Source organism: Hemicordylus capensis, chromosome 1 (genome assembly GCF_027244095.1).
Source record: "Hemicordylus capensis ecotype Gifberg chromosome 1, rHemCap1.1.pri, whole genome shotgun sequence".
Classification (NCBI taxonomy): Eukaryota; Metazoa; Chordata; class Lepidosauria; order Squamata; family Cordylidae; genus Hemicordylus; species Hemicordylus capensis.
Genome location: NC_069657.1, coordinates 397412251 through 397439589, shown reverse-complemented (window position 1 = coordinate 397439589; position 27339 = coordinate 397412251). Strand labels below are relative to the sequence as shown.

The window sequence follows — 27339 nt, the reverse complement described above, 5'->3', positions numbered from 1 at the left end:
CAAAGATTAGATGATTAATGCCTGTGGCAGCTTGATCCAGGGGCACATAATGTTGATTAATTTACAGACTCAGGGAATCACTTAATGTAATTATTTCTCCATCCAGTTTCTCTTTAGTTAATAGGACGTTGATGCTTAATGTTATTAGGGTGTGCATGCAGGCACGTGGAATGGTTGCAGACTTAGACACCGGGTTATGCAGCAACATCTGGTCAAGAGACTCTGTCTGTGTGTGTCTCTGTGTGTGTGTGTGTGTGTGTGTGTGTGTGTGTGTGTGTGTGTGTGTGTAAATCACTTTCTTTCCAAGCACTTTGGCATTATACAGCAACAGGCCTGACCGTAACAAAACTAAATCCAGTTCTGAGAAATTATTGGATTCCATTCCTGATTGGATTGTCTCACTGATTATTTGTGGTCATTACAGTTCCCCGTGTGTTTCTTTTTCTTCTTCTTTTTAACTGGTTTTAAAATGCCAGCTCTAATGCCCTGATCAAATTCCAGTTCTGCTGATTACATTCTGCCTCCTTAAATTCCCTCTTCCATTTTCTTTCTTAAACTTTTGATTAGTTGTCCCTGTGTGTTATTAAAGTAAAGCAAAGTTGTGCCATCGAGTCGGTGAGGGTACAACAATTAAACAGATGCCATATCTGAGCCTAGAGGGGGAAGTTGAAGCAATCCTTGGGTTGCACTTGTTGCTACATCTCCATTCCTCTCATTCAGGACAATTGGTTGTATGCAGTGGTTCTGAATATACAAAGCTGACCCCTGATGCAAACCAGTATGAAGCCTCTGACTCAGTTCAGATGCCTCATTTCAGAAGTGCACATGCATGGCAGTGGGTTACCTGGATGTAGTTCTGTGCACCTAGCCAACCAACAGTTGTGTCAGCTGTGACAGTGTGATAATCCTGGTTGGGAGGATCTCAATTAAAACCTTTCTCCAAATAGGCAAGGAATGAAGAAGATTTAAGTGATTGCCTCATTAGTTGTTTTGTCTGCTATTGCCAACCTTTGTTCACTCACTTTTTATATCCCTTTTTTATATCCCTTTTTATATATCACTTTATATATATATATAATATATATTATATTTATATACATCTTGATGACGACTGTGTCAGCCCATTGCATCCCAATGTTTTTTGTGTTTCCCTTCTATGTTTTTTCAGACCTGATTTGTGCTGACTTTTTAAAACTGTAAACTAGTTGCAGCACCAATCTCCCCAGTGTGGACAGGCAAAGGATTGTACACACACACACACACACACACACACACACACACACACGTCTCTTTGGCTAGATGTTGTTGCAGGGAGGAGGAAGAGACCATAGCGAAGACTGCAGGAAGGAATCAATTTCCAAGGAGGCTCTGCAAGAGCAAAGAGGGAAACAGATGCTTGGTGACATTGATGCTGACCATGCAGACCTGTTCTGTGTCCACAGTTTCTGATCCAGCAATGAGAACTGTGCATGCAGCACATTTTTATCCATAGAGCCCCTGATCTATTCTGAAGAGCCTTATTGTGGTGTGGGTACCTGCTGCAATTCAGCAGTATGATTTTGGCGCCGGCCTTTCATTGATTAGCTTTTCTTTTTTTGTATGTATACAAATTTTAACTGTAACTTTCATATTTTAAATTTTCTGTTAACAATAAATTGAAATACATAAAAATGGTGTGGGTTCATATTAATTTATGGGGAATCCTGCCTTGAGGTAAGGAAATGAGATTTAAATTAGATGGTCTTTGGATCTGTTCCTCCCTATGATTGGTGTCTTTTGTGAACTGTGGCTGTGGTTTACCTTCTTAGAGTTGTAAAGCCAGTGCAGCAACCTCTGGCTGAAGTTAAGAAGTAATATCAGATCTTGTATACCCGCCTTTTCTGCTGTTCTCTGTGTGTCTCGAGCAACACTGCCAGAATTGGAGCTCAGCCATCTCATTCACATAACTCTTTGGAAGAGCTGTTAAGCAGCTGCCGTCTCGCCTCAGTTCCTGCCTCTCGGATCTGGACACAAAACAGATCAAATAAGCCATAGAGACAGGCATTGCGATTCCCCGAGCCTCCGATCTTCTGCATGCATGTCCCTCTTCTCCTCCGGTTCCAGATGCTGGGCAGTCCCCAGCACTCAGCATTACAAACAGCAACTAATTTGGATTAGGATGCTAATTAGAAATGAATGGACCACTTAGAGAGCACTTAGTCAGGGTTAATTAGCAGTTAAGTGGCTAGCCAAGCTCCCTTTGGCTGCATTCACTCACAGGAGCTCTCCATGGGGCCCTCTATGCTCCAGAACTCAGCAGAGCTTCACCAGGGGCAACCCTTCAGCCCTGGTCACTGAAAATGCTGTAAACTACTTTCAGGTACAGCATGTCACTTGATGGGCACACCCAGGACTCTGCATAGAACATTCATGGACTTGAAACCAGGCACATTTTCTAATACTTTTCAGAACCGAGTGAAAGGATGGAAGCAAAGGAGGTCAGGAAGAAACGAAGGCATTCTTCCTGGGCTTATACCTCCTTTTCATCTCCCTTTATTTTATTCATCCACTCCATGCAAGTTCAGCTGTTTACCATTACCAGCCCACATTTTCTCATTCCGGTTTGCAGTGTGAGACACACACTTCTGGGCTGTGAAATGTTTAGAGCTATTCCACAGAAGATCTCTGTTCCATCAAAGCTATTACCTGTTTCATTTAGAACTCCTCCTTTCTACCATGCACTTTCATCCTGCCCCCTTGACTCTTCTTCCACAGCTAGGCATTTATTTCTTTATTCATAAACAACCAGTGGTAGCCTATGAAGATTTCACAGATATGTTAAGAGATCTTACAGAGTGGAGAATGAAAGACTAAAGCACGCAAGTGCCTCCTTGGAACCTAAAGCACTGGGAAGCTAGGATCGCCGATGCTTTTGGCTATGCAACACACAGGGAGTCCAACTTGTTGAAGAGCCAGATACTGGAAAACACGTGCCCATTTGATCTCCAGCACCGCTATATTTGGACTTGCTAAGTACATTCATAGCTCATTGTTGGAGAAAATGAAAAATGTATGCACCCATTTGGGCTACAGCTTTCCATCCCTTGAAACTGTGGGCCAAACCACATGTTAAATTAAATGCATAGTTTGATTGATTGATGAAGTGCTGTCAAGTCAGTGTCGACTCTTAGCGACCACATAGATAGATTCTCTCCAGGATGATCTGTCTTCAACTTGGCCTTTAAGGTCTCTCAGTGGTGCATTCATTGCTGTTGTAATCGAGTCCATCCACCTTGCTGCTGGTCATCCTCTTCTTCTCTTTCCTTCAATACACAGTTTCAAAACTTAAGGCAGCAATTAGGATCCAATTCACCCTGTGTCAGGCATATTTCACTCTTTTCTCTCGGAGCACAGTCTAAACAAAATCCTCCCTCCAAAGCTGACCCCAGGAAGGAAGCTTCCACTGGCACCAATGGCTGCTTTCCTTTCAAGGCAAAAGGCTTTGGAGAGGTGATTATAAAATAAAATAAAATTGGAGGATAGAGAAATGAAGGGAAAGGGTAAAATTCATCTTCCCTGTGTACCATAGTACCAGTCCAATCAGCACCCTCTGTGGCTGCTATTTAGGTTTTTAAAAACACGGGACCAAACTATATGTTTAACACAACCTGTACTTTGGCCCTGTGAATTACACTTCTGGCAGGCAACAGGTTTTTAGCCTACTTTCCAAATGTGTCTGTGTGTCCCCCTCTAATAACTTTTGTGTTTAAACTCCAATACAAACCAAATTCATAGCAAACGAGAGAAGTTCTTAGGAGTCCCCCATGGGTATATATTTTTTTGTCATTCCAACGTGTTGTTTTAAGATGGCAGCCACCCAAAGTATAGACAATGTGACTTGGTAACCCATGGGTTGACCACTGAATACAAATCAAATTCACAGCATATGGGAGGGAGTCTTAGGTAAGAATCACCATTTTAAAAGAAGTGGAAATTAGGCTCCATTATTAGTTCTGCTTAGAATCAGTGTTCTCTGTAACAGGGGTTCCCAGATGTTGTTGGCTACAAGTCCCATAACCCAAGCCAAAGTCCATTGAACCTCGGAATGATGGGAGTTGTAGTCAACAACATCTGGGAATCCCTGTTTCAGGGAACACTGCTTAGAATTAGTTGTTATATGTTACAGCTGTCACCTGGAGAAAATGTTAAAAGCATTTTTTAAAAATAAATCTGTTGCCTGCTTTACTTAAATGCAACAGTATCCAATCGGCACATCTTCACAAAGGGAATTCCTCATTGGTATATAGATTTTACCATCTCCCACATTTATTCATTACTTTTAAAATAATAAGGATTTGTTTGGCCCCTTCTTCCTGGTCACTACCTACTGATGGAAGGTACAGTTTGTCCCCCTGATTAGTATATCATCTCACTGCAAAATATAAATATTACAAAAGGAGTTTATTTTTGCCTATTCATCAGAGTAGGAGGTTTGGAAAGAAGTACTTATTACTGTGTCTTCCTGCCTACAGATAACACTTGCCACTTTGAGGAGGAGAAGATCTGTGGTTATATGCAGGACACAATGGACAACTTTGATTGGATTCGTCAGAGTGGTCTTACCCATGATCCCAAGCGCTCTGCCAACACAGGCCCAACCACGGACTTCAGTGGAACACCAGAAGGTCTGTTGGCTTCCAGATACCTATATCACCACACAGGGGTGCAGTTTATTTTTATTTTTTATTTTTGCAAGGGGGAGGAAATTACCACTACTAGTAGTACTAGAGCAGGTACTTATATACCATTTTTCAATGAAGTTCTCAAAGGGGGTTACATAGAAAGAAATAATAAAGATGCTTCCCTGTTCCCAAAGAGCTCAAAATCTAAAAAGAAACTTAAAGTAGACACCAGTAACAGCCACTGGAGAGATACTGTGCTAGGGCTGGATAGGGACAATTACTCTTCCCCTGCTAAATATAAGAGGATGACCACTGTAAAAGGTATGTCTTTGTTCACCTAGCAGGGGAAAGACACTTGGTAGGGGGAGATACGGGTTATTAGGTTTAGTGGGGGAGTTCAGTAAAATGAGGGGGGAACCTCTTCAGATGTTTGTGGGGGGATCCCCTGTCTGTACATTTCAAAGTACCCTCCTTTGTACCTCTAACCCTGAAGTGATCCCAGTTAGACTCTTGGCAGGAACATAGGAAGCTGCCTTATACCAAGTCATGCCATTGGCCCATCTAGCTCAGTATTATCTACACAGACTGGCGGCAGCTTCTCTAAGGTTACAGGCAGGAGTCTCTCAGCCCTATCTTGGGGATGCAAGGGAGAGAACTTGGAACTTTCTGCATGCAAACATGCAGGTGCTCATCCCACAGTGGCCCTATCCCCTAAATGGAATATCTTACAGTGCTCACAAGCAGTCTCCCATTCAAATGAAAACCAGGATGGACCTGCTTAGCAAAGGGGGCAATTCATGCTTGCTACTACAAGACCAGCTCTCCTCCCATGAGCGAGAAAAAGAAAAAAAGAGCACTATACTCCATCCTCATCCCAATGAACAGGGTTGACTTTCTGGCAGCATTGTTGAGAAGCATGGTATTTGCTTTTTGTCTAGGGGGGATGGGACCCCTTTTGGTCAGGGGATGGGACCTCATATAACCTGGCTACTTCGTTTTCAGTAGCCAATGGGAGGAGATGCTGGAGGGTTTTTGAATCTCCAGCACCTTCTCTACAGACTTCTTTCAGTGTCTTCCTGGCTGCTGAGGAGGTTGCAGCTGAAAAGAACTCCAGCTTTGGAGTTGCAGCTGAGGGCTGGAGAAGGGCAGTGGTGGGAGAAGCACAGAGTTCAACTAATCCAAGCCTGCTCAGCTTAGGCCCCGCGGCTGTTTTTGGCCTACAACTCCCATAATCCCCAACCACAGTGGCCAGTTGCCAGGGATTATGGGAATTGTAGGCCAACATCTGCAGAAGGGCTGAAATTGAGCAGCCCTGATTTCCTAGAAGATCCTGCTAATGGCTCTCCTAGTGGGTAGAGGTGGCAAGTCACATGATGGAATATTTGGACCTTGCCAAATAAAATGAATAATAAAGTAAAAGAAAATGAAGCAAGAAAAAGTATTCCCAGTGGCTCACCAATCAGGGCAGCTATGCATACAACCAAAGGTTCCTGATGCAGTTTGAGTAGTTCTTCTGAATAAAAGAAATAAAAAAAAAATTAAAATTAAGGCATGGCACCTGTAAGTGACACAGACAAGAGGGCTGGAGAAGGCAAAGCCCCTACAGCCAAATGTAACCCCAAATATCCTGCTCCTCCACTCTTCTTCTCAGATGAGGATGAGGAGCTGGAGATGACTGCTTTGTTATTCAAGGCAGAGGCCATGGAGAAGGCTAGGAGGAGAAGGAAGCTAGGCAGAGGGAAACCCCAAGAACATGGGAGAGGGAGAGAACAGAAACATTGAAGCAAGCTATGCTACCTACTCTTAAAATATTCACCATGCCACACTGCCCTAGGAAGGGACTGCAGTAATCAACCCCAAATGGTCATCTGCTCCCTTTTATTTACTTCCTCTGACTATCTCCTCCAGATTTTCCTCTTCCATACACTTAACTTCTTCCTCTCATTCCCATGCTAGAAGCTGGAATCCTGCAGCATCAACTGAGTCTAACACCCTGCAGCTTCATCCTTTGTTCCTCCTTCCTCCCCCCACTGCCAGCCTGGCATCCTCAGATTCTCATCATATGAGCAAAGGTCTCCCCATGTCAGGCATATCTGAGGGGTTGCAGAAAGTAGAGAACCCCTGCCTCTAAATTTTACGGAGTCCTCTTCAAGATCAACTTAGCTCTCAGTAGCTTACTCTACCTTGGCACCTGGGGATAGAATAGATTGGCTTTCTGTGCACGCACACACACACGCACACACGCGCGCGCACACACACACACACACCCCTGCTCTGCATTGGGCATGGCGAGCAGGCAGTTAATTTGCATGTTTCTTATTCGCATTAAATGCTCAATTAAAACTCCCACAGCTTTGTTTAGGGGAATCAGGAGAGCATTAGTCCTTGTTACTGGCTAATTGCCTGCTGCCAAATGTCCTTGTTCCATTGATGCTGGCTTTGAAGTCACAGAGGAGAGACGCAAGGGGGTGGGGTGGAGGGGCCTGTTTAACGCTCCAAAATGGCCAGGCTGGTTTTTGAAGCCATTGAAATCTCCAGCCTACCGTGCCAGGATCTTCTGGGATGCAATCCATGCAGCCTCTGGGAAGAGATCATAATGCTGAAAGCAGTGTTTCTCAATTAATCGTTGGGGCTAGTCAATCCACTCCTTTAACCTGCCATCCCAGAGTTGGGATGCTGTTCAGAGTAGGCTGCTGTAGGCCTTGTAGTTCTGGCTGCCTCTGTGCAGTACCATATGGAAATGTGATGGCTGGGAACACAGCACCAGGAGCAGCACAAAAAGCTGAAGGAGCAACATATAATGGAGTCCAATAATTTTAGAATTGGAAGGGAACTTGGCGGTCTCCTACTCCAAGCCCCTGCTCAGTGCAGGAAACTGATACAGTATTCCTGATGGATGGCCATCTCAGCCTAACCCACCTAACCGGCTTGTCGTGAGGATCAGCCACCCTGGGCTCCTTGGAGGAAGAGCAGGATATAAATGTAAAAATGAAAATAAAATAAAATAAAAGGAGAGCCCACTACTGCATGAGGCAGACAGTTCCATTGTTGAACAACTCTTACAGTTAGGGAATTCTTCCTCATGTCTAGCATAAATCTGCGTCCTTGTCATTTCAACCCATGCTTCTAGTTGTGCCCTCAGAAACAGAGAACAAGTTGAATATGTGACAGCCCTTCAGATATTAGAAAATGGCTACCATATCTCACCTTAATCTATTCTTCTCCAGGCTAAACATATCCAGCTCCTTCAACATTCCTCGCAGAACTTGATTTCCAGACCCCGCACCAAATGTGTTGCCTTTCTCTGAACCCATTCCATTTTATCAAAACCCTACTTAAAATGTGGGGTACAGAGAAGATACGAATACGATGAATATTTATATGCCGCTTTTCAACAAACGTTCTCCAAGTGGGTTAGACATAAATAAACACATATTTATGTATTTATATAGATATAAATAAATAAAATGATAGAGGGGGCAAGGCTTAGTAGACAAACTTGAGGATGCTGGCAGGCTGAAAAGATCTGCTAGCCTCCTGTTATCGATTCGTAAGCGGCATTCATCAGATTGGTTGGGTCTCACTGTTTTCCTGAGTAAATGAAAGTGCTAGCTAACCGTTCCATCACATAGAGAAGCTATTCACACACGTGTGCAAAACCACACTAAGGAAGCCCAGCTCAGTTTTGCACATGCGTACCACCAGGATTGGGCCCAATCCTAGCGGTGCTGCAGTGGCAAACCCACCTAAGGAAGCAGCCTCCAAAACCAGGTTAGGAGAGCGAGCACTTTCCTAACCCTATTTCTTTGATTGTCTGTAAGCCCTGGCTGCTTGCAGCCAGGACTGGCCAACAGCAGGGCTCCCGGTCAGCTTCGGGGAGGAGAGGAGGGATCCCCATAATGCACCATACACTTGCGCGGTGCATTATGGGAACTCTGGGAGCAGGGCGACACTGGGTGATGCATCCAGCACCCTGACCCTCAGAGCTACGGGCAGCAGCCCTCTTGCCCTTTCACACTGCTTGTGAGAAAGGGCTCAGACTGTATTCTCTTGCAGCTGCATATGGTAAGGGAAGAGCTGTGGTAAGCAAGTTGTCTTTTATGAAAGCTGGTGTGTTGTAGTGGCTAAGAGACTAAGCTGCAGATCAGGACTTTTCCAATTAGAGTCTCGCCTGTGACATGGACTCACTAGGTGGCCTTAGGCAAGCCACTCCTTCTCAACCTCTGCCAACCTGAAATAGGGGCATAATAATACGGATTTAACCTTCAGGGTTTTTGTAAGGATAGCAACAAGAATAATGCATGTACAGTCCTTTGAACACTCTCAAGTCCTATAGAAACGCTTGTTAGGAGGAGGAGCATATCTGCGAGGCAATCATCATTGTTGCTGTTGTTTACGGAAGCTTCTCTGCCACTGTTGATCTTCTCCTTGGGAAATCCTTGCCTCCAACACCAATGTTCTCCAGAGCCCAGTTTGAAAACCACGGTTGTGAAGGGGGAAGTGGAACAAAGGGTTGGCAATGCTGTTTGTGTGGCCCATGTCTGCGAGGCAGTGGCTTCACCAGAAAAAAAACCCGAGAGAGCACAGAAGGGGGAACGTGCATTTCAGGGTGAGAGCTGTGTTCCACATGTTGGATTTCTGAAATAGAAGGCAGAGGAGCTTCTGGGGGGGAAACTTCTGAGGGGGCGCTTGCCCCCCCCCCCTAGAACCAGAGTCATCCTTGCTGTGAGGCGCAGATGCTGAAGTGGACACAAGACCTTTCCTTCTTAAAGCTAATTATAAGCTTATATCTCCCTCTCTCATCAACACAGAGGGTGAAGTGACAACACATTACTTTCCTCATCTTGTTTCTTTGCTCTTCAGGCTACTACATGTTCATCGAAGCCTCTGCACCCCGAGTGAAAGATGACAAAGCCAGGTTAATCAGCCCAATGTACAACATGACTGCCAGATTCTGTGTCTCTTTCTACTACCACATGTATGGGAAGCATATTGGTGAGTGAATTAGAAGGGGCTTGGTGGTTATGAGCTGAGGGAAAACTGGGGCTTGGAATTATTGTTTTATTGACATGTATTATGGGGAAAGGTCTTCTCTATCCTCTGGTATGTTCCAGATCTGTTTTCTGCTGAGGGTTGTTAGTGTGTGGCTCTTACTGTCTGGCAGTGAAATTTTGCTTTGGCAAATAACATATTGCTATTTTAAAAGCAGAGCTGGAGCTGTCCCCCAAACTGAATATCTTCCTCTCTTCTAGGAAAGGTCTAAATGGAAACTCTCCCTCCATCTCTCCCTGTCTCTTTCCTGGTTTGATGCTGCAGTGCACAACTGAGATTGTTGCTCATGACCTGGCATAAAGCAGTCCCCTTTCCCTGAAGCATCCCAACACCAAAAACCAGTTGTGCAGAGCAGCTCTAGTTTCTAAGAATTTAGGAGCGCATCCTACACATTTTTCTGTTATAGATATAAATCTATTTCTGCATCATGAGTTCTATAAAACTGATTTTTGTTTGGCATTTTCAAGCAAGACTATGAACTGGTTCACACAAGTGACAGCTGGGCAGGAGGTGCATTCAGCCAGACTCCAAGCTCCATGCATGCTCCCGAGAAACGGTTGTGTGTCGGCAAAAATCGAAATGGGAGGAGAGGGAGGTGATTGTGTGCTAGTTGCGATCTGGATAGGACGGTGATGGCCAACCCACATTGTGCACCTTGCACTTTATCGAAGGTGGAGGAAAAGCTCATCCCATGTCATCCTCATCCTACCCTCATCATGGCTAGCACATGATCACTTCCCCCTACTGCTTCCTTTATTTTTGCCCATACACGACCATTTCTTGGGAGCTTGGAGCCTGGCTGGACACTCTTCCTATCCAACTGTTGGCCATGAAAACAAACTCTTTATACTTCTAAGATTTTATGGCAGCAATTTGTTTCTCTGTTAGAGAAATGATTGTAGCTAAAACAGTCTCTGTGCCTTTTATCCTCCAACCTTCTCCATCCCATTGCTGTGATATAGGCTCACCACTTCTTGTCTATTTATCTCCATATTCTGGAAGAGCGGGAGGACTCTTCTTATGTTCTTACCTCTTTTATTAAGAGATTATAATGTGTTTTGAAGGAAATTGCTTTATGAGGCTAGCTGTGGGGTCTGGTTCAGAGGGAACATTTTCAGCAGGGCCAGTAGAGGCATCAGTATGAGTTGTCAGATTGCAGTTTTGATTTAAGGAGGCAAAACAAGACCTAGGAAAGTTATGTGCAAAAGAGGAATTAGTTTTACAGGACAAAGTCATTTTGAAGGACGTCTGTCTGCCCCTCTCCCTCCCCCCCCACCTCTCTCTCTCTCTCTCTCTCTCTCTCTCTCTCTCGCATCACCTCCTGTCTCTCACTGTCGAGATGAAGCTGTAGCGCTCAGTGAATGCCACAGAAATGCCTAATGAGCTTCCACATCGAGTCAAGGAGCAATTGCTAATTTGTCACCTCTTAATGATAATTTCATTAATTTGAATAATAAATGCACTTTTCCTAAGCCCACTCAGTTATTAATCACCTGCTGGACTAGAGCCTGACTGAGAAATCAGGGCCCAGTCAAAAGTGTGCCTGCTTGTTGGTAAATAAGGGATGGTAAACCGAATTAATTAACACTTTTCTCTACCTGAGCACTTGAGCTTTCATCATGTACGAAGCTGGTTCTTTGCATCTCCTTTCTCATAGGATGGAACATAAGAAGGATCCTAGGTTCAGGGGCCTAGGGAGCTCTCTGCCTCATCCACACCATTCTGAATAATTTTTGCGCCCAATCTAGTCTGAGGATACAAAGGATCCTCTCTGTAGGTTAATGGGGCAATTGTTCTCACTCATGAGAACTTTGATTTGCCCTACAAAGCCAAAGTTTTCATTACTAGCATGGATGCTGTTTTATTTATTTATTAAATTTTTATACCGCCCCATCCAGATGCTCTGGGCAGTGCACAACAACAAAAAACAGAAAACTAACAGACAATCATATAAAACAGTCAGCTGAAAACAATATAAAAATAGCCCTTTTGATGGGCTGTTCATTCTGTACAGCCTTGGGGATATCAGAAGGAGATTATGTTGCTCTCACTTTACATATAATGAAAGCCTTCTGGATTTGTCTAATACAAACTTTGTTCTTCTTCTTTCTTAGCTAATTCTGGCCTGTACTTTACTAATCCTTAAATCATCTCTTTAAAATTAAGTAACCTGTCTTCCAAACATCTTGGAAAGATTTGTTTTTGTGGTCTTTCTAGTACTGGAAAAGATTGACCAAAATGGAATGGGGCAGTAACAGAGAGTTCTTTCTGCATTGCTTCACAGGCTCAGAATACCCCATATATTGGAATATTATGTGAACCCATTAGGGGAATAGATAATTAACTACCGTACAATCATATTTAGTGGTTCAGACCCTTCTCAGCTGTTTTGAATGTTGTAAGTGTGATGACTTGAACACTGTTTGAAACTGTTTGGTGCTGGCTGCACATTTAGGTTTGATTTCAACTACAAAGAAGTCAAGTGAAATATTCTGTGATTCCCCCTGACCCCCTCCTAAATCCACCTGCTCTCATATCCATTCCCCATTTTCAACACCACTTTGAATTCTGCTTTATTTATCCATTCAGACTTTAGACAGATTTATTCACTATCTGATCCCATTTAGCAATACCAAGAGCTGTTACATTTATGCAAGAGAACTCCATTGTTCCATCTAAATGTTGTTTTGAGATTTGGCAGGGTGTGCACTAATGGCAGAATGAATACATTTTGAATTATTTAAAAATCTAATCATGTATATGGTCAGATAAGGCAAAAACCAGATATTCTATCTGCTTCTCTGTAACAAGAATCACTAATGTGTCCATCCTAAAATGTAAGTTCTCTTCCTTTTTCTGTTTTAAGGTTTTCTATAGTCACCATTTCTATTTCTAATCATATTTACATCCATCTAGTTTACAAAGGCATCTCTAATCATAGTTTACAAGGGCATCTCCTGAAAACATCCAAGATTCCAGCTTCCCAGGAAGCCAGGATGCCCCCTGAACTGAGTGAGACTACACAAACATGTGATAGCTTGATCACTTCTTTGCTCACTTCTTGTTCGATAATTGCCTGAGGTGATAAATGAGAATGAATTGTGATGGCAGTTTCACATGCTTAAGTAATGGCTGCAGTTATCATGTGATAAACATAATTCACACTAACTCTGTTATAACATTGTTATAACCTATTGTATGGCTATATCTTAGACCTGTAAATCTAGTTCTGTACTTTAGGTGTGAAGGACACTAATTCTTAAGATGTGTTCTTTCTTCTTATCCTCTCTTTCCCTCCGGCATCTGACACATCATCAAAGATCTGCTTTAGCAGCCATTTCTTTTGTTGTTGCTGATGATCTTTGTCTTTGGCAGCTCAGAGACTCTCCAGGTTCTCAATAGGTGTTTTCCCCATTAAGAAACCATTTTACTTTCTTGCAGAGGATAACAGAGAATCATCCTGCCCACTTCCACTGTTGTGGCATTTGGTTCATAGATAAAACTATCCTACTAGTTGTTGTGGCTCAAGGGGCACTTTGAAGCTGGAAAGTCCAAGGGAGTGCCCACTGAATGGATTCTACAGTTTCTAGAAAGAAGGGCAAGGTGATGTGTGATCAAGGTCCTGGGCATTCCAACATTGGCTGCCACTAGTTTAACTTAATTTAAGGTCAGCCTCAGATAACTTGCTTATGTCCTTGACTTAACTTCTTGAGGGAAACAATGTTATATTGGCCACCACATTCACACGTAACGCAAAACCACAGTTGAATGGGGCAGAGGTTTGAATTCATAAATGTCTGGACTCCAGTTTGAGCCTTTTGTTTGTAGTTTCACCATCGCAAGCTGAGGTTTGGCCACCAAAGCATTACATCCAAACACAGATGCCACCATAACTGCAGTTTTGTGCTGTTTTTGGAAACGTAATCATAGAGAAAGCAGGCAGACATGCCCAGGATCGCTCCTATTCCATGACTGTGGCACTTCTCACTGGCTGCCTCTCCAAGCCCTGTCACCCCCCTCTCCAATCCAGCAAAGCAGTTGCCCAGCAACTGCCATGTCCCATCCCAAGCTTGTCAAATGTGCAAATCGCACAGGGGCATGCCCTCTTCCCACTCTTTGAGCCAGCGTAGTGTAGTGGTTAAAGTGCTGGACTAGGACTGGGGAGACCCGAGTTCAAATCCCCATTCAGCCATGATACTGGCTGGGTGACTCTGGGCCAGTCACTTCTCTCTCAGCCTAACCTACTTCACAGGGTTGTTGTGAAAGAGAAACTTAAGTATGTAGTACACCGCACAGGGCTCCTTGGAGGAAGAGCGGGATATTAATGTAGTAGTAGTAGTAGTAGTAGTAGTAGTAATAATAACAATAATAGATTATTTGCACAATATTATTTGCACAATATTCAATATTTGCACAATATAAGTTGGTCAATATTTGCACAATATAACTGGAAAATCAGACATCACCAAGACCTGGCAATGGCTTAAGAATGGCAACTTGAAGAAAGAAACAGAGGGTTTAATACTGGCTGCACAAGAACAGGCACTAAGAACAAATGCAATAAGAGCAAAAGTCGAAAAGTCAACAACAAACAGCAAGTGCCGCCTTTGTAAAGAAGCAGATGAAACAGTGGACCACCTAATCAGCTGTTGTAAAAAGATCTCACAGACTGACTACAAACAAAGGCATGACAAGGTAACAGGGATGATACACTGGAACATCTGCAAAAAATACAAGCTACCTGTAGCCAAAAATTGGTGGGACCACCAAATTGAAAAAGTGGTAGAAAATGAAGATGTAAAAATATTATGGGACTTCCGACTACAAACAGACAAACATCTGCCACACAATACACCAGATATAACTGTAGTTGAGAAGTTAGTTTATCTGCCAACTAACTTGTATTCCTTTTCAAGTGCTATTTTAGCACAGTAGGCAATCTTAGGGCCCCGTGTTCTCTCTCTCTCTCTCTCTCTCTCTCTCTCTCTCTCTCTCTCTCTCTCTCTCTCTCTCTCTCTCTCACACACACACTCACACACACACACACACACACTCACACACACTCACTCCATACCCAACACCAGTGTAGTGTCTTGAGTCCCATTACACTGTGGGAAAAAGACCATGTACAACTTGACATGTATTTATTTTTTTAATAACCAGTTTATTACCTTTTTCTTCCCCCTTCTTTGTTGCACAACTCAAAAAGCTAGTTTACTCTCCACAATTTGACTATAAAATATCCATAGCCATCCAGGCAAATCTTCCCTGGGAGAGTTCCCAGACATTGCTCGTTTATAATAGATATGACGAAAGAGAGAAACAGAATACAAATGGAGCGTTTGTAGCCAGAGTATAAAATATTCAGTAACTAACAGAGTAGGGTGATGTTGAATATCTCTCAGCTGAGCGGACAGCCATGTGGAGGGGAGCTCTCGGGGGGCCATTCCCATTCCTTTTAATTTATTTGGCTGCTGCACACACACACCTCAGTCTTCCCTGCTTACCCTGCTACCTTTGAGGTCTACTTTCCCTTGACTGATGGAAACCCACAAAGGACTTGAAATACCAGGAGACTAAGGTGGAAGCTTCTGACGATCCCAGAGTCTGTACTGTAGTGTGGAGCCATTACAGGCACCTTCTTTATTAAAGCAGAAGAGAACGTATAAGCCCAAGCTAGTAAGTTCCTGAAAAGCACTTCTTCTAAAACTGTGACGACGACAGTTATTATTTCTACTCAGCATGCGATTGATGACAAAACTCTGGACATAGAAGTGCCATATAATTCAGAGAGTTTGGACAATAATAAAGGGGTGGCAGGAGAAGTCAAGGATTGACAAATGAGAAGTTGGGATGGGACAGAATAGGAAAGGAATGGAAATGGAACAGAATAGAAATGAAATTTCTATTCAGAATAAAACAGAACAGAAATTTCTGTTCCAGAAATGGAACAGAATAGGAACGGAACAGTTGGCAATGGATGCAGAGGTAAAGCTAGCATTTCCTGGAGCCACTATGACACAAGACTCCTAGCTCTATCTTTGATTGCACAAGACCAATGTTTTTCATGTAGCCATTCCTCACAGAGTGATATGGTTTTATTAGCACAGGAGGGGTGACCACAGACTAAACTAAACTTGAAGCTGAAAGCATCATTCATTGTGCATCCATTTTTAATTTTAAAAATATAGTTGCTGCAGTGGGGGTAATCTGGATCAGAACTTCAATGAAGAGGGATGGGCATTAACAACAACAAAAATTATATATACCACTTTTCACAAATGTTTCCACAGTGGTTTGCATAGCGAAATAATAGATGGATGGATGGATGGATGGATGGATGGATGGATGGATGGATGGATGGATGGATGGATGGATCCCTGAACCCAAGAGGCTCACAATCTAAAAAGAAACATAAGATAGACACCAGCAACAGTCACTGGAGGTACTGTGCTGGGGGTTGATATGGCCAGTTACTCTCCCCCTGCTAAATAAAGAGAATCACCACATTAAAAAGATGCCTCTTTGCCCAGTTGGCAGGGGTTAACCCTTTCCCCTGTGCTGTTGTCCCGATGGAAACTATCCTGTCCTGACCTCCTGAAGCATGTTCTTTGCCTGAGGAAGGATATTCCATTTGGTTCCAGTGGCAGCTTCCCTCCCTCCCCTTCAGGGCATCAGTTTTCATCAGGTCAGCAGCACAGGGAGAAAGGGTTGAACCCTCCAGGTCATGTTCCTGATGCAGACTGAACCACCCAGCATGTTCTTTCCCACCCCAACGGTTTTGTTTGTTTGTTTCTTAGAGGGAGGAAGTACATTTTGTACTTAGTTTGACCCATGGTCACATTTGCAATGGTCAGGGGCATGGAGAAACAGAGATTTGCAAAACATCTTTACATCTAGGGACCTCATGATGAGCATTCGAGTGTCTCGTCCTAAGGTTGGTTACTCTTCTCCATTTCAGTTACTTTCTGAAGAATAATATACTGTGTGAAATTGTATCATTGAGCTGAGCTGGTATATTTTTGAAACAAGCACTACTTACTTACTTACTGAAACAAACAAAATTCACATCCTCCTATTGGACCAGATCTAGGTGGGTTGGAAGAGACTGAACAGCCGCTGCTGAAAAATCTCTTTTGTCTGTTCATAGACATTTTCCTAATACAGTGGTGGTAGAGGCAGTCCAAAGAATTTGGATGCCTCAGGTAAGGTGCTTAATGCCACTTCACATGCCCTCCCCAGCCCTAAAGCATTTTTAAAGGGGCCACAGGTTGAGGAGAGAAGGGTGCTTGCTGGCAGCCTCTTTTCCCCCCGGCCACATGTCACAAGGAGGCAAGGGCAATCAGAAGCTGCCAGCAAGAATTGGGATTGCCAGGATTGGGAGGATTGCCAGGACTGGGATTGCCAGCAAGGATTGGGAGCCTTCTATCCACTTTGTGTGCAAAGCTTTGCAAGGGCTCTGTGTGAAGAAGGAAGGTTGCCAGCAGCCCTTCACCACCACTCCTAATTTGGAACCCTCTCGCTAGTTCAGATTGAGAGCTCCTGATCCAACTCTTACAAACCTTTGGAGATGAAAGTGAGCCCCCCACCTACACACAGAAATGTTCTCAGTAACAGCAAATCTCAGCTGTTGTTGACTACTACTCCCAGCATCCCCAGCTACAATGACTACTGAGAGTTGTAATCAGCCACATCTGGGATTCTCAGTTACAGGAAACACTGCCCCCTCCCCCCCCCACTCATCTGGTGGTTGTGACAGCCACCATGACTCTTGCTTCTCTACCTCACTACATCCTATTCCCTGTTCAAAAAGCAGAGGTAAGGGAATCCAGAGCAGCAGGAAGTGAGTTTCGTCACTTCCTGTCACTCCAACTTCCATGCCCTCTGGCTTTTCCATAGGGCTGCAGCTGGCGCACCACAAGGAAAAAAATATCTTTGAGGGGCAGTGGAAGGTCCAGGCAGGGTGAAGCTGTGGCAAGTCCATGGAGGTAGCCAATCTGCTGGCTCCGTTGATCCAGTACCTGAGGCGACTCTGTCACCTCATCTCATTAGTAGGTGGGACTCTGACTGATGGGACTTTTCTCAGTTCTTGCTTTAATTTATCCAGCATCAGATATGTGATTGTATCCAGCTGGATGCTCCAGTGACTTCAGCAGCTGTGATCATGGAAATCCACAAACACTGGAATAGTAATGGCACGATACACATGCACATTCTTAATTGCCATGGAGAATGCTGAGTGTGTGATTCAGATCTTAAATCCAGCTGTTTCAGCTAAACTGAACTCCTCCAACTTAACTAACTTGTGGATAAGACTATTTGTGACTGAAGATGTGATTGAGATTGAGATGTGATATTGTTTATCTCTGAGAAGGTTCTTCCGCCATTGTTTTTTAAATGTCAGCCCAAGCCATGAGGAAGAGCACTTTGCATGGGGACTGGGTGCTGCAGGTATGAGTGTTAATGCTTCCCCTTGTGCTATTTTATCAATTGAAATCTTCCCAAGCTATTTGACTTGCAGAGCAAAACATACAGGCTTAGCACAATATAGGCCCGCACGCCAACTAACTTGTATTCCTCTTCCAGTGCCATCTTAGCGCAGCAGGTAACCCTTAGGGCCCCTTATCAGTTCTCTCTCTGGCATCTGTAAATTTTGTCCTGTGGAGCAAATAACAGCTCTGGAGAATAAGTTTAATTGGTAATATAGTGTTGGGGTAAAGGGTTAACTCCCCATTCCCCATTGCCACAGCTGGAATCCAGAACACGTGCACACATACACACACACACACACACACGGCTTCTATTAACATTTTAAACAATGCAGGGTGTCTTGCATCACCATCTGGTTTGGACCTTATAAAGGCAGTTAAAAGATCATAAAGAACAATGTCAGCCTTATCATGGCATTAAGTGAGCTTTGTATTGACACATATCATAAAAGATGGGCACAGTGTAGCACTGTTCTTCTCTTACACAAGCTTCATTGAAAGGAATAGGAAATGCGGGCCTTTGAGGGAAATGATGTGTCCTGGGGGAACAAACACCCCTCGGCTTCTCTGGCCCCCATCAAACATTCGGCCTTGACCCTCACCCTTGACATATTGAGCTAGTTAGTGTGTTATCAAAGAACAGGAACATGATGAAATCAAAGCTAAATGTATCTAATTATGGAACAAATAAATAATACACTATGCATCACTAAGAGCAACATATAACATCTATCTCTTCCTTAAAAACATTTATAGTCAGCTTATAAGGCTATTTTTCTCACACATGCACAGTTGTGACCTCTTAGAGGTGCCTTCAGTTTCTTTCAGCTGTAAACTTCTGGGTGGGTCTTTTTCCTTTATAACTTAATTCTACTCAGTAATGCGTTCACAATATGCTTTATAAATAATAAATATTATTGTACTGTGCAATAGACTCAAAAGCCAAACAATTAGTTACTGAAGAGGGAAAACATGAGAATAGAATAGAATAGAATAGAATAGAATAGAATAGAATAGAAGGAAGTGCTTATAGGGGAAGTTCATTTCTAAGTTACTTCAGCACCAACACATGCAAAGCAATAGCATAGCAATGTGGGCAGCAGCCTGTGGCTAGACTTTTTGGCAGCTCCTACTCCTTCCCCCCTGCCGCCACTGCTGCCCACTGCTGGCCTCTGCAGCCAGCTGCCCGCTCTCCTCTGTCAATGCTGGCAAAGAGCTAGTGCACGGGCTAATGATGTTATCACCTAGTGACACTCACCATGTGGAGACATTAGCCCTTGTCAGCCGGTTCTGCCAAGGGCAGAGGGAGACAGGAGGGTGGGCAGCTCTCCCAGCCCCATGCGTGGGCTCTTTGCTGGCACCAATGAGAGAGGGAAGGAAGCAGGTGGCTGCAAAGGCAGGCAGTGCACAGCCCTGTCATCAGCACCCTTAGGAACATAGGAAGCTGCCATATAGTGAGTCAGGCCATTGGTCCATCTAGCTCAGTATTGTCTACACCAGGGCTGCTCAACTTTGGCCCTCATACTGATGTTGGCCTACAATTTCCATAATCCCTGGCTATTGGCCACTGTGGCTGGGGATTATGGGAGTTGTGGTTCAAAAACAGCTGGGGGGCCTGAGTTGAGCAGGCCTGGTCTACACCAAGGATTCTCATTGTTGGGTCCCCACATGTTATTGGACTTCAACTCCCAGAATCCCCAACCAAAGACCACTGGGGCTGCAGATTATGGGAGTTGAAGTTGAAAAACATCTCAGGACCCAACGTTGAGAATCCCTGGTCTACACAGACTGGCAGCAGGCAGGAATCTCTCTCAGCCCTATCTTGGAGATGCCTAGATGCTCTTTCTAGAGCAGCTCCATCCCCTGAGGGGAATATCTTACAGTGCTCACATGTAGTCTCCCATTCATATGCAACTGTCATGGCTCAGACTTCTGACTCAGAAGAGTCAGAGCAGGAGGATTCGCCTGCTAGTGAGGGCTCAGAGGCACAGCAACAGGAGACCAGACTCTGGAGCTGAGGATTCAGAACAGCTGCCAGACGTTATTTCTGATGAGGAGGAGCCTGGGATTTCACCTGTCTTGAGAAGACGTCTCAAGAGGCAAGCTCAGTGGGAGTCACGCAGGTGCAGGAGATAACAAGAGAGGAAGCAGAAGTGCTGACTCATGGAAGCCTGATTGGCTACTGGTTCTCTTGAACCATATATATTTAGCAGTTTGTCAGTTGCTCAGATGCTGTTAGCAACATCGCTGACCACCGTGTGCTATTCTGAATTCCTGACCTTTCCGAATTCCAGTTTGCACTTGTTTATGCTTTCCTGCTTTGTTCTGTTAATTCCTTGTTTCTGGTGTCCTTCACTCTTTAATTCTTCACTCTGTGTTTTCTTTTCAGTTATTACTCAGTTATTGTTAGAGGTGGGTACCTAGTTCAGTTCAGGGGGACTTAATTCATTTACTATTTTCTTTGTGAGCCTTTTATTTTCCTTCGTGTAGCTTCGCTGCTGCTTTCTGTTAACTCACGGGGGGGGGGTGCTGAAGGGGTTTGTAAATCCTGTTGGGTGAGCCGAGCTAACAGATTTACGACAGCAACCAGGGTGGACCCTGCTTAGCTAAGGGTACAAGTCATGCTTGCTACCACAAGACCAGCTCACTTCTCCACACTGATAATAAATCACCAGTGTGGCCCTCCAAGAAGCTACCAGGGACAGGCAAGGAAGAGCTTTGTTCCCACACAGATATAATATACTGTACATACCCTACTTTCTTTATCTCATGCATGCGCACACAGAGCATGGCATGGACTCACATTCATGCCACAACACAGGCTCACAAGTACTCCAACACAGATAGACACAACGCACCATGGAGATGTAAGGACACACTCTGTTGTTATCCATCCAATACTCTCCCCCACTCACCAATAAGCACAAACACGCCCACTCATGAATCTTCCACAGTTCCTCATCTCAGCCACACTGCTTGCCTCCGAGTTAGGAGAGGAGGACTTTTGGATTTTTTCTTAAATGTTGCAACAACTCCCTTCTCAATTAACATATATGGCTAGGATCCCTTTCAGACGCTGCCCAAACCCTTCTCCACTTTCAGAGAACTACATCCCCTGGACCTCCATCAACCTATTCATTGAGACAGTGGCTTCCATCCTCCTCTGCTGCCTAGCCTGATTTCAGCGTTCATTTTTAGCACTTAGTATTATCTGTGTTTTTAGTGCACTCCTTATCACAGGGCACTTGGGAGGCAATATCTGTCACATGTGGTGATAACCCACTGCCTGCCGCTGGAGTCCCATTCGCTTTACTTCTCAACACTGAATTTTCTGGAATATAGAATTTTACGGCACTTGAGAATACAAAACAACAAAAGCTTGGATTTTTAATGGAATGGGATTGTTTTTCCTATGTTAAATCGGCTTTAATTTTTAATGTTGAAACAGCTCCTTTCCGGACAATATGTGGCAAGATATACAGATTTGTTTTGTAAAAAACATGCAACTTTTAAAAATGTGAAATAAGCCTTTCTGATTATACAAACAAAGCAGCTTCTTCCTATTGTTCTTCTACTCAGCTTCCCAGGAAAATGTCGGGGCAGGCAGAACAGGCAAAATGCATTTGAGGGGAGGTAGGGTGACTTTTGTGCAAGACATTTGATTTCCAAAAGAGCAATAGTGTTATATTTTATATTAATGCTTCCATCCTAAACAGACTTTTCCGGAGCAAGTCCTATTGTTTTTGATGGAGCAGTGGCACAGCCTGGGGAGTGGGTCCTGGCAGCCCTGCTGGGTTGTTTTGGCACACATGCACACAGCGCACACATGAAATCACGCACAAGGGGCATGGCTACAGCCCCGGAGGGTCTGCGCAAGCTCTCTAGATCTCATTCCCAGTTGGCATTTCCTTACTGGATACGAGCTCAAGGGAGAGAAAGGAAATATGTTAGAAGTGATAATTCTACAGCATCCACTCTTAGCTCTGCAGTAACTTCTTTTGACCACTAGAGGCATGAGGAGTTATGTTAATAAGTCTCTAAGGCAGTTAAGAGTCAGAATCGTTCAGCTGCTGGAAGGCAAGTGAAGAATGTGTGAGATGGCAAGCAGTTTAATAAACAAAAGCTGTCACACATTGTGAGAAGACAAGGCTATCTTTGCTTTCCATTTCCTCTTACAGGAAAATTCAGAAATACGAGAGATACATTTATTAATACCAATTGTATTAATGCGAATGTATTTCAAAAAATTGCTCTTAATGGGGGAACTGTTCATTTAAAAAGCAAGAAAGTATTATCAACAGCATCAACTGCACATACAAATAATTTTTCTTCAAGAAAAAACACTTAACAGTCATCACTAAACAATACCATATGCAATAAGACACACAATGACAAATAGCAAATATGTTTTTTAAAATAAACTAAGCAAGTTCCTGTCATACCTAAAAAAAACATAGGGAATCCAGATTATTATTCCCCCCTCCATCCCCACAACAGTAAATGACCTACCTCTTAACATTTATCCACTTTACAGAACCTAATGAATCATATATATGTAATAAGCAGGAAGGCTCAAAGAACCAAATTTATATAACATATTATTAAACCACCATAATTTTACCAGAATTATTTTGGTTCTAAGGTGCTTATTTACATATCTCTGTGTGTGTGTGTGTGTGTGTGTGTGTGTGTGTGTGTGTGTGTACGCACGCACACACACGCACACCTTAGAACCAAAATGGTTTCAAGAGATAAACAAGTCTGCTCTTCCATCTCAGACCTTCTGATTAAAATTTGCCTTTATAGATTAACATTTACCCCCTCTTATTAATCAACTAAAGCTTTATTTTATTTATCTCCTTTTAAAACCAATTAAAGCACACCAAGCAAGTGGTCCAAGAAGTGGGCTAGAATTGCTGGCCATGTCTTAAAGCTTCAGGCTCATGTTTAAATCACACAGCAACATCATCAAGCAAGTTTCATGGTACAGATCTGCTCACCCCACATCTCAACACATCACTTAGGTCATTTGAACCTGGTCTTAGCAGTTTGTCATAAGCAGAGGGTGTCACAAGATTGAAAAAACACAGTCCCCCAAACTGGTTGTGTGAATGTGGCTGGCCATATACAGGGAAAGGCCCTAGCCCTGGACAGCAAAGCACTGCAACCTGCATTTTGGTTATGTACTGGGGGCCGCATCACACAATCATCTGGCTTTGTGGTAGTTGCAGCAGGTACCTTGCTGGCCTTGATACCTGGTCCCTCTACTTTGTGGTGTGCTGGTTGAGTGTATCCACCACCATTATACACAGGACTTGGTGTTTGGCATGCCATTTGGTGCAACATTTTGAACATTTGCAATGGCATGCCAAGAGGCAAATCCTGCACCTGGCATGGGATGTCCTCAAGAATGACTCTGGCTGCCACAATGGGCAGCTCTGTTCTTGCAGCAATCATGTGCTTAGCTGGTCATGTGAATAGATCAGGATGTCAGAACACACTATTCTGTATGATATCTGTACAATGAGCGGCCGCCTTTATAAACCACTTCCCCCATAACTTTATAACAGATTTCAGGTATTTTTTCCAGTTCCTACTGCTGTTTAATTATTATATTGCACTGCCACTGTATTTCAAAAGAGTGATCAGGTAGTAGCAGAGCTCAGATTACTTGGGTGGGGGGCGGTTAAAGGTAGAGGGCATTTAATTAATTCCACAAGTCCCTCCACCAGTTTTAGCCAAATCACAATTGCCCATAGCCTTCTAATAACAGTAGCTAAGGGGGTTGTCTCAAAAGTTAAGTTGCAGAGGGCCCTCTGCTTCTCTGTAGTTTGATCTCTGGTAGGAAGCAGCAGGAGAAAGACAGTGCCTTCCAGAACCCTGTTACTGTATATGTCAGTAGCTGGTCTTGTGGTAGTAAGCATGAATTGTCCCCTTTGCTAAGCAGGGTCCACCCTGCTTATATTTGAATGGGAGACTACATGTGAGCACTGTAAGATATTCCAGGGCTGCTCTGGGAGGAATATCTGCATGCATGGATACAGAAGTTCCAAGTTCCCTCCCTGGCATCTCCAAGAGAGGGCTGAGAGAGACTCCTACCTGTAACCATGGAGAAGCCACTGCCAGTCTGTGTAGACAATACTGAGATAGATAGAACAAGGGTCTGACTCAGTATATGGCACCTTCCTATATTCATATGGATTTAATTCATGTTTATCCCCCCCTCATTGTTGTGAAAGGGCCTAACAATGCAGTACTATTATGTTTGCTCAGAAACATCATGAGCATGTTCTGAGTTCTCACGTTCACAGTATAAACTTGTTTAAATTCTAGCTAGTACAGTAGTGTAATGGGCTGTTTTGCATCTGGCTTCCCAAAGCATGTTTGACATATCTGATATCCAGAATAGTCCTGCCCAAGGCTGCAAACAAGCCCATTCTGGACATGGAAGTGTCAGACACGCTTTGGGAAGGCAGATGCAAAGCAGTCAGTTAAGCTGATGTGCAAGAAGCATGCGATATGGAAGCCTGCCTGAGAACATGAACGGGCCAGGAAAAGGGATTGAGTTGATGTTGCCTGCATGACATGTTCACTTAATCAAGCCAATCCTTTAATCTACTTTTCCTACCATCAGGCCATCTCCTCTTAATTGCTAACAGTATCTGATAAGAGTGGCGCAGCCTCTCTGCTGAACTTGCAAAACCTTTTTTTATTATGTATGTGTTTTAAATTAGAGTTTACTCATGACTGGTGACCATATTTATCTTTTTGACTGCCTGTTGTTATCTTTTGCATGTTTTATTACTGCTTTACTATTGTTTATTGGTTGATGTTTTATTGTGCATCAGTTTCAGTCGCTGATTCAGTTCCATGCTGTGGAACACCAGCATTCGTGATCTGCCAGGGCTGCTGGGTGGTGTTATGGAGGTGAGGAGTTGAACAGTGACGTCAAGCAAGTAGGGATGTGCAAATAGGTTCGAATTCAAACCGAACTGGGGGATGGGGTTCGAGCAAAACCAAAACCGTATCTACCCACCCCAGTTTGAGGTTGGTTCAAATTCGAACCGAACCACCCCAAACAGTGTTGTGCATTGCTGTGCATTGCTAATGCTGACATTCCACAGCACAGAGTGTTAGCCAGTGTCTTTTTAGACTATTTAAGACCTTTTTACTGTAAATAATAAAAAGGAGGTAATCTTTGACCTCAGCTGCCCACGTTTGTTTCCCCATGAAAACAGTCCCCAGAGAATCAGGGCTCCTGAGTCATGTTCACAGCTCCACTTGCTGTGAGGCATTGCTGTCACAGAGCCTGATCCCTTTTCCAAAGGTTGCAGAGGCATTTCAGGAGGTTGAAGAACTGCAAGACTTAATAACTGCAGCCTGGTTGCCCCTCAGGGCATGAGGCATTTCATTACTTATTCAGTCCTTGAAATCTCTGGATGCCAAACTTATCAGGCACTTAGGAGAAATAAAGAGGAAAATTGGTGTTCTAATTGCATGTCCACTTCCTTTCCCAGTGTTTCTAGGTCATCTCCTAGTAGTGGAGCATTCACTGCTTCATTGCTTGAAGAACCACCCAGGCATATCGCTCTGTACCTACTCAAGTTGCTGCCTCATCCAGAGAAACAGAAGCCTGGCTGTTGCGTATATGAATTTATTTAAATGCATGCACATCTTAAATTTACCACCAACCTTAAAACCCAAAACCAAGATGGACAGACAGTGTCTATTGCTAATTAGCCATGCATACATTCACACTATGCAGGTTTTAAATTGGTAAAAGGTTTTTGTTTTTATTCTGTTTTATGTTGTTATAAACCGCCCAGAGATGGAAGTTTGGGGCGGTCTACAAATTTGAAAAATAAATAAATACATAGATAAAATAAAAAGCTGAAGTAAGCCAAAAGTTGTATGAACTGGCTGCCACTGAGGCACAGCTTAATAGACAGGATGACTCCGAAAGGCGTTGTCAAAGGTGCCAGCAATCAACGGCACATGTTTGAAAATGTATCCTAAAGCCACTAAATTGTTCAATCCTGCATGACCATCACCTCCACTCCCATAACTTGGCAGTACTACCATAGGTGTCATACTGAAGCTAGATACCCTTCAACATTTCAGCTGTGGAAAAGGTGCTTGCATATAACATCTCTATTAGTAAACAAAGGATCACTTCACAAGTTACACCCCTTCTGTAAACATTGCACAGCAGCATCCTGACTAGGAGACATATTTTCAGTGGGGAACAGGACTGCAGAGGGAGGACATGATCTCTGAAACTCACCCATTGTGCAAGTGGAACATCTTGCATTCACTGAACTCCTAACCACTGCTGAAGGTTCTTCACGGCCTGATGTATGGTACTTTCATTTCCTCTGTAGCAGTCTGTCCTCAGCTGACTATTATGCTAACGGTGATTGTTCTTTTGGTAAATATATACTTTTAAAAGCATAATAATCCTAAATATGTTAAAAATAAATTATTTATATATACACCACACCTCTGCATTATGTGCAATGTCAGGCTATGCATGGCTTGGTGCCTTAGTTCATGCACATGCATTTACTTTCATGTGTGACTCACACAAACATTTTAACAAGGCGTTCCTCAAAATGCACAAATAGGGACAATGATTTTACCAGGAATAGGTGCCAGAAAATAACAACTGTTCCCAGTAAATAGAGACAGTCGAAAGGTATGAAACTATTGAATTTTCAGGATCAAACTGGAAATCTCTGCAGAAATGATCATTCCCTGCAAGCATCTATTCACACCCCAAGCAAACCCCCTGGGGCTCACAGAAATAAGTTACAATAGTATTTTGAATCATCCAACCCTTGACTTTTATCTTCTCTTCTTTCCCTTTTATGAGCTATTTTGGGCAAGAGGGTGAAGATACGAACACATTTGGAGTATAACTTTGAATTCCTGAAGAACAAATCTGATTGCTTCAACTAACAGAGCACAGCAATTAACTATTCCTTCTTGCTGGTGTGACATAAAAAATGTCAGCATCGTCCCCACCCCACAACAACTCAGCATGCCGCAGAGCCTATCCATGTCTAGTTTATTGGAGCAAACAGACCACTGAACAGCAAAAAGGACATTTCCACAATTGTGCATCCACAGAGTGGGTG

The 27339-nt window shown here is 43.5% G+C and overlaps 1 protein-coding gene across 9 annotated transcripts in view; it reads left to right on the top strand.

Annotated features, from left to right (window-relative positions):
- The window catches only part of MDGA1 (MAM domain containing glycosylphosphatidylinositol anchor 1), a 396970-nt gene that overhangs the window by 323192 nt on the left and 46439 nt on the right, over positions 1–27339 (top strand). For 7 of the 9 annotated variants that reach the window (XR_008318520.1, XM_053304913.1, XM_053304878.1 and 4 more), the window contains 2 exons: positions 4512–4664; positions 9525–9656. Coding sequence is in view for 8 of the 9 variants with exons in the window: in XM_053304913.1 (XP_053160888.1) it covers positions 4512–4664; positions 9525–9656 (285 nt within the window). In the remaining variant the exon portion in view is untranslated. Of the gene's footprint in view, positions 1–4511; positions 4665–9524; positions 9657–25050; positions 25954–27339 lie in introns of those variants that run through there. The other 2 variants (XM_053304903.1, XM_053304907.1) reach the window with 2 other exon arrangements.